Source organism: Camarhynchus parvulus, chromosome 25 (assembly GCF_901933205.1).
Source record: "Camarhynchus parvulus chromosome 25, STF_HiC, whole genome shotgun sequence".
In the NCBI taxonomy this organism is placed as follows: Eukaryota; Metazoa; Chordata; class Aves; order Passeriformes; family Thraupidae; genus Camarhynchus; species Camarhynchus parvulus.
In genome coordinates, this window is record NC_044595.1 from 551762 (window position 1) to 570595 (window position 18834).

The window sequence follows — 18834 nt, forward strand, 5'->3', positions numbered from 1 at the left end:
TCCTTGCTGACTGGGTAAGTCAGATTTAACTGAATCAGCTCCTAATTAGAGGTAATTTGGTTTATGGGGAGCTTTGAACTGAGGTTTTATATCCTATCCTAAATCAAGGGTAGAGTTTATTCTCCAAGCCCGTTCTTGCGTGGGAAGTGGGGCTTGGGATTAAGGTGGATAAAAAGCGGGGAGAGGAATGGGAGTTTTGAAAATGTTGATGGGAGGAATTTTTAGGAATTGAGCATTTATTTATGGAGAAGGGTCACTCCAAACCCGTGATTCCCAAAAGGAACAGGAAAGGGAATGAAGTGGGAAAGGGACAGGGAGGTTCTTCCCAGAATTCATTCTGGGAATAGAGACAGGACAAAAATACAGAAAAGCTTTGGGGTGACCCAATTGTGGCCTTCCAGGACCTGAAGGAGCCAAAAGGAACATGGGGAGAGACAATTTCCAAGGGATGGAGTGCAAGGAAAAGGGACAATGGGTTCACACTGATGGACAGGAGGTTTGGGTGGGATTTTAGGGATAAATTCTTCCCTGTGAGCATGGGGAGGCTCTAGAATGGAATTCCCAGGAAAGCCGCCACAGCCCCATCCCTGGAACCGCCCAAGGCTACGTTGGACGGGGTTTGGGGTCCATGGAAAGTGTCCCTGCCCATGCCAGGGGTCGAACCTGGATCTTCAAGGTCCATTCCATGATTCCCTGCAGCACTAGAGAGGACTGGGAACAGAATCAGAAGTATTTCCCCACAATTTATCTCCCTTGATTGGTCCAATGTATGGAAAAGCGGATTGTGCCTTAGAAATGACGATTTATTTTTTTAAATTATAATTTTGATTTTTTCAACCGCAAACTCATTTATTCAGATGATTTAATCCCACACATCTGAAGCTCTCCATCCAAACACCATCCAGCAAATCTCCATTCTCAACTCCCTTTCCAGCAAATTCCAAAGGGAATAATCCCCCATACACCACCCGTTTCCTGCCGGATATCTCAGCCTCATCCCTCAGAATTTAGGGACAGAACACATTTTCTTCACCTGGATTCCCTCTCTCACCGAGAAGCCTGGGCACATTTTTTACCTCTAAAAGGCGGCGCTTGAAGAATTAAACACACAAATAACGGAGGAATTTTTCCCCATCCTTCCAATCCATCCTTCCCAGGCCGTGCCTTCATTGGGTTGGGACCTTCTCATCCTTCCAGGTTGGATCTGGAACGATGTCCTCCTATGGCCAACTGCTCAGTGCCCGCTGTGCTTCGCCCTGCGAGGTGACATGCGCCCAGCCCTACGTCGACGCCTGCAGCGAGCCCTGCGTAGCCGCCTGCGGAGACTCCCGAGCCATCGTCTATGCCCCGCCCGTGGTCGTGACATTCCCGGGGCCCATCATCAGCTCCTGCCCCACCGAGAGCATCGTTGGGTCGTCCATCCCTGAGATCGGCGGGGGAATGGGGTCTGGAGGGGGTGGGATGGGGTCTGGAGGAGGTGGGATGGGGTCTGGAGGTGGTGGGATGGGGTCTGGAGGAGGTGGGATGGGGTCTGGAGGTGGAGGAATGGGGTCTGGAGGAGGGATGGGGTCTGGAGGAGGTGGAATGGGATCTGGAGGGGGAGGAATGGGCTCCACCTGCGGAGGGGGAATGGGAGGGGGCTCCTCCTGCGGAGGGGGAATGGGAGGGGGCTCCTCCTGCGGGGGTGGGATGTCACGGCTGGGGAGCCTCTACCGCGGCTCCTATCTCTCAGGCTATGGTAGGAATTATTACCCCTATTATTCCCGAGGGTACTACAGGTATCGCTACGGGAACTACGGGAACTACGGCAACTACGGGAACTACGGGAACTACGGGCCTTTTTAACCCTTTAAAGCTGGGGAATGTCCAAAGGAAAACTAGGATGCAGGGTAGTAGTTGAGAGCTAGGAATTCCAAGCAGTCTCTGCTCCAGCTGGTCCGGTCGGAGCTGGGGTTGTTTGGATCTTGTTTGTGCTTTATCCAAGGCTTAGGATCCCGATGTTCCCTCCCTTTGTCCCTCACTCCTGTTGTGTTTTGTACTCCCTGAACCCAAAGAGTCAAACCAGTCACGGGACTTGGCTGTGAAAGTGTCCTGCTGGAAAAAGAATGTCTTGGAATGACTGCTGGACTGGAGTCCTGGCTGAAATGGGAATGCTGAAATGAGAATGCTGAAATGGGAATGCTGACATGGAAATGCTGACATGGAGATTCTGTTCTTTGTCCCTGCACTGCCTCATCCCACTTTTTTGTTTGAATTAAAGCCCTGTTGCATCACAGCCCCGGGTTCTGCCTTTTATTTCACCAGAGTTTCAGTTACAAACTAGTCTGAAAGAAGGGTATCCTTGTGCAGCAATTAACTCTCATCAGAGGGGAATTAATTCTGCTTTAATTCAAATATAATTAGTCTGAAATTCCTCAATAAACTATTTTCCCTTTCTGATCTATAACACAGAATCATTTCCAATAGGTTGGAAAAACCTCTGGGGATGGACTGGTGCAGTTCCCAGTTAAAACCAGTTTACTCTTGGAGCCAGGGTAATGGGGGATTGGGATGTTTAGGGGTGACCTCATTTTGTGAGGATCACAGGTTGGACTTGATGACCTTGGAGGTCTTTTCCAGCCTAAATGATCGTGGGGTTCTGTGGAAAGGAAAACCAGGGAGCTGCCAATGCAATTTGGAAAGATTTTTATTAGGGTGAAGTAAATGAAATAGAACAAAACAGAGCAATTCATGGGTGGTGCCAGGGCAGCCAGGCCACCCTCGTGGGTGACAAAAGCCACCCCACAAGGTGAAACCTTTACAGAAAGCCCCACGTGGAATTCTGAAGCATTCCCACCCCACCAGAAAGGACACAGGAACAAGATAAATTAAAGAGTTCCAGGAGACACGTCGTCCCACGGAGCGGCGTTTGATTGAAGATGAGCAGGAAGAGATGTGGGCCTGGTTTTCAGGGATCAGCCTCGGAATTCCAGGCCTGGCCGTGGATGTGGATCCTGGGTTTTCATCCTCTGGGTTGTTCGGCCTTAGGATGAGCCCCAGCTCCCCAGGCAGGATCCGCCGCGGGTGCTGCGGAACCTCCGGCTGTATGAGGAGCCCCCCATTCCCAGGGAGCCGCCGTAGCCACAGGCACCCCCAGACCCAAAGGAACCCCTCGCCCCCAGCACGCCCCCGTAGCCGCAGGCCCCACGGGAACTCTGCATTCCATAACCAAAGGAACCCCCATATCCCAGGGGACCCCCCATCCCCGAGGAGCCCCCGTAGCCAAAGGAGCCCCCGGATCCGAAGGAGGGTCCTGCCCCCGCCATGCCCCCAGCCCCAAAGGAGCTGCCCACCCCATAGGGCTCATCGGAGATGCTGGCGAGGGGAGCACCCAAAACCATGGGTTGGGATGCTCCCACCACACTCTCCTGGGAGCAGGTGCTCATGGTGGGGCCCGGGAAGGTGAGGACCACGGGAGGAGGGAACACCACGGCTTTGGAATCCCCACAGGAGGCGACGCAGGGCTCCAGGCTCCTGCTGTAGGCGCAGGGCTGGGTGCAGGCCACCTCGCAGCCCGGCAGGCACTCGGAGTTGACGTTTGACATCATCTCTTGGGATTTGGGATCAAGCTGGGAGAGGAAATGTGAGGTTAAGGAAGCAGCGCAGTCAGGCCGTGGGTTCCCAGTATGAACCAGTTGTTTGTCCTTCTCCAGCTGCTCCCAGTTCAATCGTCCCCCAGAGATTCCCATTTTTCCTGCTATTTCCTTCCTTCCTGACCTGTTTGAGGCTTCTCAGTTCTTCCTTTCCTACCACCACTTCTCTTTTTCTTCTGAATCTCCCTCAAAATAAAAAAATCTTCCCCTTTTCTCTGGGGCTGAACTGTTGATCCTTAAACAGTTCCTTGCCCAGAATAATTCCCTTTTCAAGTAGATCCACAGGAAGATTTGCCTTCAGAAAGTCCCCAAGGAAAATCGTCCCATTAATTCCCTTTTCAAGTAGATCTACAGGAAGATTTGCCTTCAGAAAGTCCCCAAGCAAAACCTTCCTCGCTCTGTTCTCCCCATTCCCCCAACTTTTCTAAATCCACTCTCCTCTCCCTCAGCTTTTCTAAAACTCCTGTAATTTTGCAAGATAAAAAAGGAGAAATTTCGAAGTATTGAGGAGTGCAATGCAGTCAGACTTACCTTGTTGTCTTGGAGGGAATAACTCAGTGGAGCTGCGAGGATGGGAGATGTCTCGGGTCTCTCCCCTTTTATTCCATTTTCAGACAATAAGAAGGACGTGATGTCACCCACGGTTTGCTAAATTCTTATCACTTACAAAGAAAAAGATCCTCTTAAGCCTCGCCATTGTTTTCATTTCATCTCATTATTGCTGATCTTTTCCAGCCCTGCTTTGAGTGACACAAACCCAACACCCAAAAGTCTCCTTTTGTCTCAGACTTCATGGAGCAAAATCCTTTCAGCATCATTCTGGTTCCAAAAGAAACAGGAGCTGATCTCTGTGTTTATTTTCCTTCAGTGACTCGCAGGAAGGTGGCTCCCCTCGTGTCACTCACACAATTGGGGTGTAATCCTCAGATTTGGGTGAAATCCCTCCCAAATGGAATCATCCGACCTCGGATGGGGGTCAGGGCTCTTCACAACCCTTCATGCACCCGCAGATTGAGGGGATGAGACAGCAAAACTCATTTTGAAGGCATTGAAGTGACACGCAAGGTCCTCTAAGCCCTGAAACCTCTGAGTAATTTTGATCAAAACTCATTTTGGGGATGCTGAGCTCAGCGTTGTCACCAGGATGTCACCAGTGCCACGGCAAGGGTGCAGCCCAAGGTCACCAAGCCTTTGTGCTCCAAGGTGGATCCCAAATTGGAATCTTGGTTGGAAAAGCCCTCCAAAGTCGTTGAGTCCAACGATTCGAGCCATCACCAGCTGGTCACCTGGACCAATGTCCAGTTGTTCCTCAGACACCTCCAAGGATGGGGACTCCAAACCCCCCTGGTCAGCCCCTTCCAAAGCCCTTTCCACGAGGAAATTCCTCCTGAAGCTCTTCCCAAATGGGTTTGACCTTCAAAATTATCTCATCATCAACCCAAGCCGTTCTTTAGTGCAGACTTGCAGGGTTGATCTTGTCCAGGCCTCACTTAAATCATTAATGAAAAATAACAGGCAGGGGTCAGGTTCCATTGTAAATCCAGTCATCCCTGGGATATTGCACAGGAACCGGGGCTGTAAAATTCCCACACAATGAAAAAGGCCAAATTTATGGTATGAGAGTCAGATTGTATATGTCGAGGGTTGATTTGCTAATTGGGAACTATGAAAATAATTACAGGCGCTAGAGGAGTCACACAGAGGAAAAAAATCAGAATTTGGTAAGGGTGAGAGATTTTATGGGATGTTTCATACCCCAGGAGCTGCCTCCAAAGAGGTATAAAAGCAGGGACCTCTCAGGAGTCTCCTCAAACCTTCTTCTGACTTCTCCTGCTACTCCAGGTGAGTTGGATTTAAGCTGATCTTTGCTCTCTCTCATTCTCTGTAGTGACAGTTTTAAAAAAAGGACTCGTTCCTTGATTTTGGGGGATTTTAGATGTGTCAGTGAAATCCTGCTTTTCGTTGGAGTCTCGCTGCAGTCATTGGAAGAAATCAATCTGAGATTTAAAGATAGAATTTTAGGAGCCATTTGGATTTTTCTTGTGGCTTTTCAAAGCTCGAGGGGCAAATTTAAAGCTAAAATTTACTGAAAAAACCAAATCCTGGGTGTCTTCTGCAGGGGAGGGAGAAATGATGCCCCAGGACAGGAGGATTTGAGGGAGGAGGTGAAGCCACACCTCAATCCTGTGGCCAGTTCTGGGTCCCCCCAAGTCAGGAAGGTCACTGGGGGGTAGAGAAGGGTCTGGAAAATCCTGAGGGTGCTGGGGCAGCTCAGCCTGGAGAAAAGGGGGATTCAAGGGGAATTTTGGGCTCTTCCAGGGGGGATTTGGGATCTTTTCCCAGGGAACAGGGACAGGACAAGAGGGAACGGCCTCGAGCTGTGCCAGGGGAGGCTCAGGGTGAGAAATTTGGGAAAATCCCTCCTGGAAAAGGGAAAAGGCCTTGGAAGGGGCTCAGAGAGATTTGGGGTGGCCATCCCTGGAGGTGTCCAAGGAATTCCTGGGCACTGGCCAGGTAGGGGTTGGCAACAGCTTGGACTCGATGCTCTTGGAGCTCTTTTCCAACCTCGGGGATCCTGAAATTCCTTGAGCAGGAAGGACAAACCTCATTTGCTGTCCCTGCCATTCCCTGACTCCATCTTCTCCTTCCCAGCTCCTCCTCCAGCCCTGAGAACCATGAACTGCATCAGCTCCCGGTGCCTGCCCGGCTGCGAGGTGGCGTGTCCCGAGCCCTGTGCCTACAGCAGGGGTCTCGGCCCCTGTGTGGCCTCCTGCGGGGACTCCACGGCGCTGGTCTACGCCCCACCCGTGTGGATCACCTTCCCCGGCCCCATCCTGAGCTCCTGCCCCCAGGAAAGCGTCGTGGCATCATCCATGCCCCAGCCCTCCGGTGGTCCCTCCTACGGCTCAGGGATGGGAGGCTACTCTGGTGGCCTGTCCAGAATTGGGGGTTCCTACGGATCTGGGGGCTCCTACGGATCTGGGGGCTCCTACGGGTCTGGGGGTTCCTATGGATCTGGGGGCTCCTATGGGTCTGGGGGCTCCTACGGATCTGGGGGCTCCTATGGATGTGGGAGCTCTTCGGGGAGGTTGGGCTCCTCTGGATGTGGGGGCTCCTCCTCGGGGGGCTGCTACCTCAGGAAGTTCTGCACCAGCAGCAGCCGTGGATCCCGCCTGGGAAACTGAGGCAGCCGAAGATCCACAGGGAGACGGAACCCCATGACCCAGACCCGCAGCTGGGACCGGCTTTTGGAGATGGCAGAAAAAAACATCAACGGGAGCCACCCTGGCTCAGGACCTCTGGGAACTGGGCCCACACCTCTTCCCTGCTTTACCCCTTTGTCTTTAATTAACAACAGCCTCTGTTAATCACCCTTCAGAGCCAGCTCCTTCTTTCCATTGTGCCGAGAGAAGAAAAACAGAGCAGCTTGAAAGGCCTGGCACGGAGCTTGTCACTGCAGCCCTGACAGGAGCAGAACAATGGGTGGAAGGTGGATTCTTCTCGGGCAGTGGGCTGAAGGAAGGAGTGTCTGTTCGGTGTCATTTGTAGTGTATCCTATTAAAATCCTCCTGCATCATCACATTTTGTTGGGATTTCCTTTCTCTGCGGGGCCATTTCGGTCCCATCCTCTCCTCTACCTCCCTAGGCTTCCTCAAGCTGGTTCTGTGAGCAGCAATTACAGGGTTTTATGGTAATTGGGAGGTAATTGTTTAATTAATTTGGGTTGTGAAATGGATGGTTGGATGAAGCACCCAAAATTTAAGCACAAAGGGCTCAGTTGTTCTCTGGGGGGCATGGGGGTCTCTGGAGGTGCTGACTTTGATGAACATGTGAGAGGTGGAATGTGATCAGCTGACGGCTGGAAAGCCACAAGGTTTTTATTTTACACCCTGGTTTAGCTCGGCCTCTCCCTCCTGAAGGATTCTGTTCATTCCTGGAACCATAAAATCCAGTCCTTGAGGCTGGAAAACATCTCCAAAGTCACTGAGTCCAACCTTTGTTCAATGTCCATCTCCCACCAGACCAGTGCCATGTCCAGTCCTTTCTTGGACACCTCCAGAGGTGGCCACTCCAAACCTTCCCGGCCACCCTTTTCCAGGAGGAATTTTCCCAAATTTCCCACCCTGAGCATCCCCTGGCGCAGCTCGAGGCCGTTCCCTCTTGTCCTGTCCCTGTTCCCTGGGAGCAGAGCCCAGCCTTGTCCATTCTGCATCCATATTTAAAACCAGTTTTTGGGAATTATCGCGATTCCCTGCAGAATTCTGAGGTTCAGGAAAGCTGAGCACATTTTCAGGAGTATCAAAGAACGCGAACCAAGGCAAAAATGTGAGGATGGGGATGAGAACCAGATGAAATCCACCAAGGAACCTCTCCTTGATTTCTGAGCTGCCAAACGCTTCGAGATGTGGAGAAATTTCTCCCGACTGTGGCATCATCAAAGGGCTGCTTTTATATGACAGCAAAATGTCACCAGGCTGTGCAAGAGAGGATTTCCCAAGGGAGGAGTGACACAAGAGCTCGGATCCCGCCTGGTGCTGTTGTTTTCTGTCGGGATGGGAACACAGAGAGAACCCTGCGTGAGCCCCAGGTCTAAAGATGACCTAAAACCCCTTGGAAAACATGGGAAGGAGAGCAGGAACCCCCCCAAAAAAGTTTAAAATATGTTTTCAATACTTTTTATTGCACTATAGAATCATTAATATTAAATCAAGAAAAATGAGCTGAAATATGGGAAATATATAAAAAAAATAAATTGTCCATATGTGAGATTCCTGCTTGGAAGATCAAATTTTTCACTCTCTGTTTAAGCTGAAAATGGGTTTGAAAAATTGAATTGACAGCTCTGGAGGTAAATAGAAAATTAGATGACACACGACTAAAGTTGCTTAAATTCCCTGCACGCCTAAAGAGGTTTAGGAATTTTAATCTGCGATTAATTTAATGATGGCACCCAATAAATTCATCAGCTCCGAGCAAAACCTTAATGGGGCTGAAGGAACAGGCTCAATTGGAAAACAATTAGATAATTTGTTTGCAATCGTGGTGAAGCTCTGGAGAGAGGAGGCAAAATCCCACAGAATTCCAGTTCAGCAAATCCCAGAATGTGTCACAGGGTGAAACCAGAGCTCCAAATTCCTGAAAGTTACTCCAGGATTTGGAGGAGGATTTCAGCTGGCTCTGGGCAAAGTGGTTTCCAACCCAAGGATTTGTAGGAGAAAAGGTGGAAAAGAAAATGTGAGGCAGAAATAGGGATATAAAAGAGTTTTAATGGGAAATATTGGTGGTGGAAAATCTGTTGTTCCCATCCTCAAACCCAGTGCTGAGTGGGATAATTGGCCTGGTTTTCATCCTGGAGCCTCCAACCCTCCCAAATTCCTGAATTAGGCAGAAAAGATGAGTTGGAAAAAGGAAAAAGAAACCAACAATGGGAATTTGAATGCAACAGAACTTTAATGGCAGGGAAGGGTTGGGGGCACAGTCACACGCAGGGAGCACAAGGGACGATTCCCAAGGCTTTGGGGAGTGATGCAGATCCACAAAGGCTGGAGAAGGCAACTCCTGGGATGTCCCTGGCTTGCAGCTTCCCCAGGAGCCGAGCCCAGCCCGTGGCTGCTGCCGCTGGGGCAGCCGGGGCTGCCTCAGAAATAATAGAAGCCGCAGTTTCCTCCTCCAAACCTCCTGGAGCTGGAGCTGCCCCCTCCGTAAGATCCCCCTCCGCAGGAGCCGCCCCCAAAGGAGCTGCCCCCGCCGCAGGAGCCCCCAAAGCCGCCACCCGAGGAGCCCCCAAAGGATCTTCTGCCCCCAAAGGACCTGCTCCCCCCATAGGAGCCCCCGGAGCCAAAGGACCTGCTCCCTCCATAGGAGCCCCCCATGGAACCACCACCGTAGGAACCACCCATGGAGCCGCCTCCAAGGGATCCCCCAATTCCTCCCATGGAACTGCCTCCGTAGGAACCACCCATGGAACCACCACCGTAGGAACCACCCATGGAACCACCACCGTAGGAACCACCCATGGAGCCACCTCCGATGGATCCCCCAATTCCCCCCATGGAGCTGCTGCCCCCTCCATAGGATCCCCCAATGGCACCCCCGGAGCCAGAAGATCCCATGGCCCCCAACGGGAAGGAGGTGCCCACGATGCTCTCCTGGGGACAGGAGCTGAGGATGGGCCCCGGGAAGGTGATGACCACGGGCGGAGGGTGGATGACGGCCCTTGAGTCCCCGCAGGTGGTGACACAGGGCTGGCTCCAGGCATCCGCATAGGGCTGGGGGCAGGACACCTCGCACGGGGACGAGCAGCCGCTGCTCATCATCGCTCCTGACGACATGCTGGGGATGGACGGCGACCTGCGGCAGCACAGCAATCAGAACCGCAGGGCCCAGAATCCCAGAGGGAAAAGAAATCCTGCTCTGGTGCCTTCCATGGGCAGGAAAAGGAAAGTTTGGGAAGAGTCAGGTTTGTCCCTTTTCTGCACTGAGCTCTGCTGATTCCCAAAGGGTTTCCTGCTGCCCTGGAAGTGCTGGGAATCCTGGAGAGCAAAGCCAGGCTCAGGGGCCTTTGGAAGCAGCTCATCCCCAGGAGTTTGCTGGACCATAAGATAAAGTTGTGGTGATCGCCAACAACCCTGAACTGATCCCAGTGCCTGGGAAATTCCAGTCCTGCCATTGATCCCGTGCCTACAAATGCAGGCATGGGTGGGACTTTGGATTTTAAAGCCTGGAAAAGGCAAATGGGATTGCTGGGCACCACAGGTTCTGCGGGAGGACAAGTCCTCCGTGTCCTGGAGACACCTTTTGGGATGGGGAGGAACCTGAAGCAGGGGATAAATCCTAACTACAATGCCCAAAATTCCAGAGGAAAAAGAAATCCTACTCTGGTCCCTTCCCTCAGCAGGAAGAAAGAGAAAGAAAGAGGAAGAAAACATCTTTTGGGAAGGAGAGAAAAGACAGAAAATATTTTCCCCTATTCACGCAGGGGACATAGAAGATCCAACTCACCGGGTCTGGAGAAGTGGAGACGAGGAGCAGCCGTGGATGGCACTGCAGAATTCCAAGGGCTCTTTTATACTTTTCCTGACCCCCAGTGGGATGGGAACCACGCTTTGTGCAAGAGCTTCCCACGCGTTACCAAACTGTGTTTTGCTGGGTTGGATTGTTTCATTAATTGTCCTAATTGTTCTCCTAAGTGACGTGATAAATTCATTATTAATCCCAAGTCACGTTCCAGGCGCTGCACCCCTCGGGTTTGATCCCATTTGCTCCACATTCCGACCCCCAGGAAGTCGCCTTGGAGCTGGTGCTGTCCCTGGGCCTCGCTGGAATTGAAGCTGGAATGAGTTTAGATCCACTTGAGGGATTTATTGATGAATAAATCGGTTTTGTGCACAATATTTCACTTCCCATCCCAAAATCTGGATTTTGGGGAGTTGATGGAAGCGCTGCCACTTCCCAGAGCTGCTGGAATGGGAGAACCAGCAGCAGAACCCAGAATTTTCCATGTAAATCGATATTTCCCAATTGGAGGAACCCAGAAAGTTTCACTTTAATTGAGGAGTCAAGGAGGAATTGCTGACTGGCAGAGCTGTCATACCTGGGGATGTCACCAGGGCCTGACAGGGCTTGTTCAGGTTCTGTTGCAAGATCTTAACCCCGATATTGGCTCCTTGTGCTCTGTTTTCCATTCGGGTCTGGAAACACCAGAAATGTGGGGATAGGAGTTATGTAAACACCGACAATAAACTTTATCGTGATAGAAGTGTGAAGTGTGGGATGATCACGGAGTTTTGGGGTTGTTGAGGTTGGAAAAGAGCTCCAAGGTCATGGAGTCCAGCCTGGAACTGATCCTCATCTGGTCACCCAGAACAATGGTCAGATGTTCCTTGGACATGTCCAGGGAGCCCTTTCCAAGGCCTGGCCACCCTTTCCAGGAAAAACAGGATGAAATTCCAGCTCCAAACTGGGGTCACTTCCCTCCCACAGCTCCAACTGAGAATCAAATATCAAACCTCGAAATCTCAAATCTTAGATCTAAAATCTCAAATCTCAAATCTTAGATCTAAAATCTCAACTATCAGATCTCGAATCTCTAATCTCAACTCTTAGATCTCAAATCTCAAACCTCAAATCTCAAATCTTGAATCAAATATCTTAGATCTTGAATCTCAAATATCGGATCTCAAACCTCGAATCTCAACTCACAAAGCTCAAATATCAGATCTCGAATCTCGAACATTGAATCTCAAGTCTTGGATCTCAAATCTCAAACCTCGAATTTCAAATCTCTCCAGCTGACTTTGATTTAGAACCAAATTCCCCCCAGTCTGGGGTTTGATGACACCAATGTTTGTGTGAGATATTTGCCTTGGACACCCGCCCCAAAATATCCATCATGTCTAAAACCCTCCTGGGCATTTTTGGTGATTGATAAAAGGAATTTTGCTTGGAGATCTCTCCTCCTATTTATGCATTTCTGCCTTTCACCAGGTGAGGTTTAAACCCAGGAATTCTGTTGGAATTTTCAGGGAATTCAGGAATTCCCTGAAAAAACAATCCTGGCCAGTCTCGAGGTTCTTTTATTGTGTTTTAGGTGGAATCAGCTTCGTGCACTCAAAAATATTTAGGTTTTTCATCCGGTGATGCCTCCTGGACACGTGTCTCCTTGGAATATTGCAGCCGTCCCAAAAGGGGACAAAATTAGGATAATTAAGATGACAAAAGGAGAATTAAAATAATTAAATGCTCTCATACAGGGCTTCCTTGATGATAATAAGCATCCAAGGAATTAATTTAAGTCCTTTTTAATGAGTTCCTTGGGTTAAATAGGTATAAAAACTTACCCTTCCCAACCGAGGATTTACAAACACAAAATTTGTGTGTTTTCCCAACTCTGGATTTCCAGGGAATTTTCTGCAGAACAGAAAATATTTCCCCCGACAAAACCACACCAGTTTTTGCTCTTGCTGAGGGAATTCCTGATCCTTCACCCTTCCAAGCCAATTCCCAAGTCAAACCAGGTCAGGAAATGGCAGCCGTAATAAAATAATCTAAAAATTATTTAAGGATTAAAGCAAGACGAAGGGTGTGTGCACCAGGTATTGGCTGATGAGGAGTTGATTTACAAATCATTAGCACTTATCAAAGCAATTATTACAATTAGAAGGCGCTTATACAGCAAAAAATTGTCGCTGGTGATGTCCCAGAGTTGTGTTGCATGGCCCGGGAGCTGTGAGGAAAGGTATAAAAACCGGGATTTTCCTGCAGCTTCTCCAGCACCTTCTCCTCAGTCCGGTTTTCTCTGCGAGCCCGGTGAGTTCTCTGCCTCTAATTCCATTTCCATTACCTGGGATGCGGCTGCGGGTGCTGAATCGGGAGATGATTCCATTCAGAGCTCTGAAATGATCGGGAGCATGGACTTGGGGCTCTTTTCCAAGTCAAATTATTCCATTTTATCCATTCTCTCTCTTGGGCAGGGAAGTTTTTTGTGGCTGGAACTGTTGGGAGATGCAGGTCTCCAAATGTGAGGGTGTGTTGTTCCCAGCCACAAAGGGAAAGTGTCAATTAAACTGTGATTATTTGATGGGGAGGTTACAACTTAACCACTCCAAGATTGGCTTTTATTCAGGATGGAGGGAAATGAGAAGAGATCTCGTTTTTATAGGGCAATAATTCCATCATTCAGGAAATTACAGATTTTATCATCCTGGAGATTACACTGTGTAAAGGCCCAGATCTCCCTGAACATTTTAATTTTACTCCAGCGTCGCAATTCTCCCTCGATCAAAAAAGATGCTGTCAGGAATCTTCCCAAGCTCTCCTTCCCCCCTTTTTTTCCGGCCCATGGAAGGCACCAGAGCAGGATTTCTTTTCCCTCTGGGATTCTGGGCGCTGCGGTTCTGATTGCTGTGCTGCCGCAGGTCGCCGTCCATCCCCAGCATGTCGTCAGGAGCGATGATGAGCAGCGGCTGCTCGTCCCCGTGCGAGGTGTCCTGTCCCCAGCCCTACGCAGACGCCTGGAGCCAGCCCTGTGTCACCTCCTGCGGGGACTCCCGGGCCGTGGTCTACCCTCCGCCCGTGGTCATCACCTTCCCAGGGCCCATCCTCAGCTCCTGTCCCCAGGAGAGCATCGTGGGCACCTCCTTCCCGTTGGGGGCCATGGGATCTTCTGGCTCCGGGGGCGCCATTGGGGGATCCTATGGAGGGGGCAGCAGCTCCATGGGGGGAATTGGGGGATCCCTTGGAGGTGGCTCCATGGGTGGTTCCTACGGTGGTGGTTCCATGGGTGGATCCTACGGAGGTGGTTCCATGGGTGGTTCCTACGGAGGCGGTTCCATGGGAGGAATTGGGGGATCCCTTGGAGGCGGCTCCATGGGTGGTTCCTACGGTGGTGGTTCCATGGGGGGCTCCTATGGAGGGAGCAGGTCCTTTGGCTCCGGGGGCTCCTATGGGGGGAGCAGGTCCTTTGGGGGCAGAAGATCCTTTGGGGGCTCCTCGGGTGGCGGCTTTGGGGGCTCCTGCGGCGGGGGCAGCTCCTTTGGGGGCGGCTCCTGCGGAGGGGGATCTTACGGAGGGGGCAGCTCCAGCTCCAGGAGGTTTGGAGGAGGAAACTGCGGCTTCTATTATTTCTGAGGCAGCCCCGGCTGCCCCAGCGGCAGCAGCCACGGGCTGGGCTCGGCTCCTGGGGAAGCTGCAAGCCAGGGACATCCCAGGAGTTGCCTTCTCCAGCCTTTGTGGATCTGCATCACTCCCCAAAGCCTTGGGAATCGTCCCTTGTGCTCCCTGCGTGTGACTGTGCCCCCAACCCTTCCCTGCCATTAAAGTTCTGTTGCATTCAAATTCCCATTGTTGGTTTCTTTTTCCTTTTTCCAACTCATCTTTTCTGCCTAATTCAGGAATTTGGGAGGGTTGGAGCCCCCCCAGCTCCTTCCCGACCTCTCCAAACCCTTCCCCACCCCAAACTTTTCAAATAATTAATATTTATTTAAATTTCCTACTCTCAATCCCTTTTGTAACTTCACCACTTCGAAGCCTGAAATTCTTTTCCAACTGGGATTCCACAACCACTTCCCCATCCCTGATTTTATCCAGGTAAATAAATAAAAACAGGCAGGAGAAGAAATTCACTCCTGCTCAAAAGCTCCCTCTGGAGCTGCTCTGGGGAAAGGAATTTGTGCCAGTAAAAGGCAGAGCGGCTCTTCCCTTCCAAGGGGCTTTTGGGGAATTCCTGGGGCTGGAACCTGGCAAGGGATGAGGACCTGGAGCTGGGAATGTCCCTGAGAGAGCCAAAACCAGGGTAAAAGCTGCAGGAGGCTGCTGCTGGTAAGGAGAGAAGAGGAGGAGGAGGAGGAATCCTCCTGGCAGGGCTGGCACTGCTGAAAGGAGCTGGAAAGGGATTTCAGGGTCTCCAAACTTCTCCGAAGCTGCCAGAGGTTGCTGGGTTGGGCTGCTCCAGGGAAAGCAGCCCCTGACAGCTCCGACTGATCCTGATCCTGGTCCATTAACTCCCCATCCCTGGAAGTGTCCAAGGCCAGGCAGGATGGGAATTGGAGCAACCTGGGGTGGTGGGAGGCATCCCTGCCCATGGCAGGGTGTGGGATGAGGGGATTTTTAAGGTCCCTTCCCACCCAAACCATCCCATTTCTGTGATTCCTTTAAAACCCTCTCTCAGGGGTCCATCCCACCTTCCCAGCTCCGGAATTTTGTGTCACACTCAGCTGAGGAGCCCTGGATCACGTTGACACCACAATCCCAGGACCTGCTGCCCCAAACCAGTTGTTTTTTAGCACCCCCAACATTTCCTGGGCTCATTTCCCTCCTTCCTGTCTTTTTTTTGGTTTATTTTTATCACGACCTCCGTGCTCTCCGTTCCCCCCTGGAAGCAGAGCGATCCCAGAGGCTCCCCTGGGCAAAAGCACGGATGGGGAATGCTGTGAGGAAATGCTTGGGGACGGTTTTGCAAACACCCACTCATGTTTTACCCATGCAAAGCGGCCGTGGCTCTCTGAAGTTAATGACAGGCTGCGGGTATTAAAGCAGGACTGAATCATAGCGTCCCTTCCAAACAAATGTGTCAGGGCCTCCCACGTGATTTCCCTGACTCAGCCTCGGGAATTCGGATCCCTCTGCTTCTTTGGGATTAAAAGCCTGCCCCGTGTTTGTTATCCTAATGATACCATTTCAATCCACTTGGCCAAACACTCACCTTCCCAAATCAGGCCATATTTGGGGATTTAAATGGGACCAGGCTTCTCTCACCTCGGGGGCTGAGCTTCCAGCATGCCATGAATTTCTGCTTCGCCCCAGCACCAGCTGCGGCTGTAACTCTTTGTCCTCTGGATTCAAAGTTGTCCTGAATGACCTTAAATAAATCCTGGGGGTTTTTTTTCCTGGTTTTCCCTGTGTTAAACAGGGAATGATTGTCTTTGGTGGCTTCTCCCTTCGCCCCGAGTTTCCCACACTCCTCCGCGCTCTGACATTTTTCTGGTGACCAAAACCACCAGGAAAGGAACTGGGCATGGAGTGATTTATCCCATACCAGCATCCCTCTGACCACCCCACTTTTCCCAAAGGGGACTTTCCCACTTCCGATTTCTTCCCGGGCACGAGTTTTGTGGCAGAGGAGGAGTTTTGTGCCAAACCAGGGCTCAACCAGCCACACCAACTCTTGGTGCTGTTTTATATCCCAGAATCCCAGGATTGTTGGGGTTGGAAGTGACTCCGGAGATGTCCCAGGACAGGTGACACAGGGACACATCCACGTGGGTTTGGGATGACTCCAGACAGGGACAATCCCAATTCTGCCCTCCCTGGGCAGCAGCTCCATGGAAGGAAGTTCTCCCTCGCGCTGAGGTGGAACTCCTGGAGGTTTGGAACTTGGGATGAGTCGGATCCTGGCCTCGGACACCAAACGAGGAGCCAGAGCCCCACGGGCTCAGCCGGGAGTGGCTCTGGGAGCCGACTCGGCCACTCCAGTCCGGCCGTTCCCATAAACACGTCCCAACAAGTTTGGAAGCAGCCAGGAACACTCACGGCTAATGCTGGGTTAGGCTCTGCTGCATTCTTGAAGGCCAGGGAAACAAATCCTGGGATTAAGGAGCTGCAAGGACGAGCCTTGCAAAGCTCGGGAGCTCCTGCAAAGCCGAGCTCAGCCCAGGTTTTCACCTTGGAAGAGCTGGAGGAATAAATTTGAGCCTCAAAACTCTGAAATGAGAAGAATCCGGGACCAAACAACGGCGGTCACGTGCTGGTGAGAAAAGGGTAATCAACACAAACAGTGAGCAAAGCAAAGCAATTACTGTAATTACCCCTCAAATTTGGTTTGGGGAGTAATGGGACCTAATGTCCAAATATGACGTTATTTTCTTGCATCAGCCTGGTGGTCCAGCCGGGGATATAAAAACCATTCCTGACTCAGGGAGCTTCCAGCGGGTCCTGTTGGCTTCTCCTCGGTGAACTGAGTAAGTTGGATTCTGATATAACTTCTTCCTAAAATAATAAAATGAGTCTAATTTTAAAAAAGACGTTTACGTTTAACTCAGGGCTGAATTTTGGATTCATGTTCTGCCATTCTGGAAAGCAATTCAATTTATTTTCATGGAATGATCAAAATAGTTTTGATTATTCATCCAGAAGCTCTGCGGGATCCAAGTTTAAAAACGTATTTGCAATCTAGATAATATTAAAACAATTTAATTCCATTGCTTTATGGAAATTTAATGGATACAACCTTTAGGTAACCTTAAAATACCTCAGCCAGCAGCTTTCACCGGGCGGGGCGATTCTGACCTTGTGGCTTCCAATTTTTATCTGATTTTGGGCAGACGTGGTGTGGAAATTTAAACAGGAGTTTTAGAAATATTGAGATGGGCAGGGCTGCAGTCACCTGTGGATGAGGACACAACGTCCCTGGGGATGTGGCACTACAAAATTCCTGGTTTTCCTATGCAGGAGATACGGGAATGACACGAAAAATATCAGCTTGGGAAGCTGATTTGGGTGGTTTTGCTCTGTTTATGCAAAGCTTTGGTTTTATGCAAAACGAGAATATTTGAATCTGCTTGGGATGTGTTGTGCTCTGTGTTTAGGTCTGGTTTTAAGTTATTCCTTTCCTCTGGTTTGGTCTCTGATCGGGGTCAAGTCAAGGACAGTGAATTCAGAGCTGTAGCAGGTTTAAAGGGTGGGAAGCTCAGGAGAGCACCTGGATTAGGATTTAAATTTGGGTGAATTATGCACATTTGGGCATCGTGTTTAGAATGAGGAAAGAAAACAAAAATGGCTTGAGTCAAACCCAACCCCACCCAGGCTTCTCCAATACACAGCTTAAAAAAAAAATAATCACCTGGGCTGAGCCCAAAATATTCAATTTAATCTGCAACAACAGATTAAGTGGCTCCTTCACTCGGTGCTTTGAGGTGGAATTTGGGTATGGTTGAAATGACAACTTGAAATGGACTTTTGCACTGTTTTCCAAATCCCCACCCTTAAATTTTTTTCAAAGCCAGAGAGAAGAATTCAGCCCTGGTTTGGGAACAGTTTTAATCCCTCTGAAATTTAAATTTGGTACAGCTGCTCTCAGGTTTTTGTTGTGTTTCAGTTTTTCCTCATGATCTTGCAGAAGGTCTTTATTGAATTTTCCGAGCGAGTTTTGCACTCAATATCTGTGGCAAAGGCACCTGTTATGAACAGACTGCACTAAATCCATAATTATTGGTATCCTTATGGATCAATTCCATCACAGGGATGATATTCCTTGGATTTTTATCTTCTCAGCCCAGACTTTGTCCAAATTGGGTCCAGTAAAACCTCTCGTGCTGTCCATTCCTACGGCGGTTTATGTGTTACCCTCATTTTACTGAGCTCCACCTCTGGAGCCCAAATTGCACAGGAGAAAACAGATATTAATTAAACAACAGCCCCAAAGTGGTCATTTGGTGTCCTCAAAGTGGTGTTTTGGTGTACCCAAAGTGGTGTTTTGGTGTCCTCCAAGAGGTGGCTTGGTGTCCCCAAAAGAGGTGGTTTGGTGTCCCCAAAAGAAGTGGTTTGGTGCCCCCAAAAGAGGTGGCTTGGTGTCCCCAGAGAGGTGTTCTGGTGTCCCCAGAGAGGTATTTTAGTGTCCCCAAAAGAGGTGGCTTGGTGTCCCCAAAAGAGGTGTTCTGGTGTCCCCAAAAGAGGCGTTCTGGTGTCCCCAAAAGAGGTGGTTTGG

The 18834-nt window shown here is 50.3% G+C and overlaps 5 protein-coding genes across 5 annotated transcripts; 3 read left to right on the top strand and 2 right to left on the bottom strand.

Annotated features, from left to right (window-relative positions):
• Positions 1 to 1212: 1212 nt before the first annotated feature.
• On the top strand, positions 1213 to 1845 carry LOC115913185 (feather keratin B-4-like). The gene is made up of 2 exons (XM_030965112.1): positions 1213 to 1537; positions 1667 to 1845. Exons 1-2 carry the CDS (start codon positions 1213 to 1215, stop codon positions 1843 to 1845), a joined length of 504 nt encoding a protein of 167 aa, XP_030820972.1.
• Positions 1846 to 3023: 1178 nt separating this feature from the next.
• LOC115913186 (scale keratin-like) lies at positions 3024 to 3584 on the bottom strand. Its single transcript, XM_030965113.1, has one exon. It carries the CDS (start codon positions 3582 to 3584, stop codon positions 3024 to 3026), a length of 561 nt encoding a protein of 186 aa, XP_030820973.1.
• A 2723-nt stretch (positions 3585 to 6307) lies between these two features.
• On the top strand, positions 6308 to 6817 carry LOC115913187 (scale keratin-like). Its single transcript, XM_030965114.1, has one exon. The coding sequence runs from the start codon at positions 6308 to 6310 to the stop codon at positions 6815 to 6817; it is 510 nt and encodes a 169-aa protein (XP_030820974.1).
• A 2454-nt stretch (positions 6818 to 9271) lies between these two features.
• LOC115913188 (keratin, type I cytoskeletal 9-like) lies at positions 9272 to 9964 on the bottom strand. Its single transcript, XM_030965115.1, has one exon. The coding sequence runs from the start codon at positions 9962 to 9964 to the stop codon at positions 9272 to 9274; it is 693 nt and encodes a 230-aa protein (XP_030820975.1).
• Positions 9965 to 13583: 3619 nt separating this feature from the next.
• LOC115913189 (keratin, type I cytoskeletal 9-like) lies at positions 13584 to 14261 on the top strand. Its single transcript, XM_030965117.1, has one exon. It carries the CDS (start codon positions 13584 to 13586, stop codon positions 14259 to 14261), a length of 678 nt encoding a protein of 225 aa, XP_030820977.1.
• The last annotated feature ends 4573 nt before the right edge of the window (positions 14262 to 18834 follow it).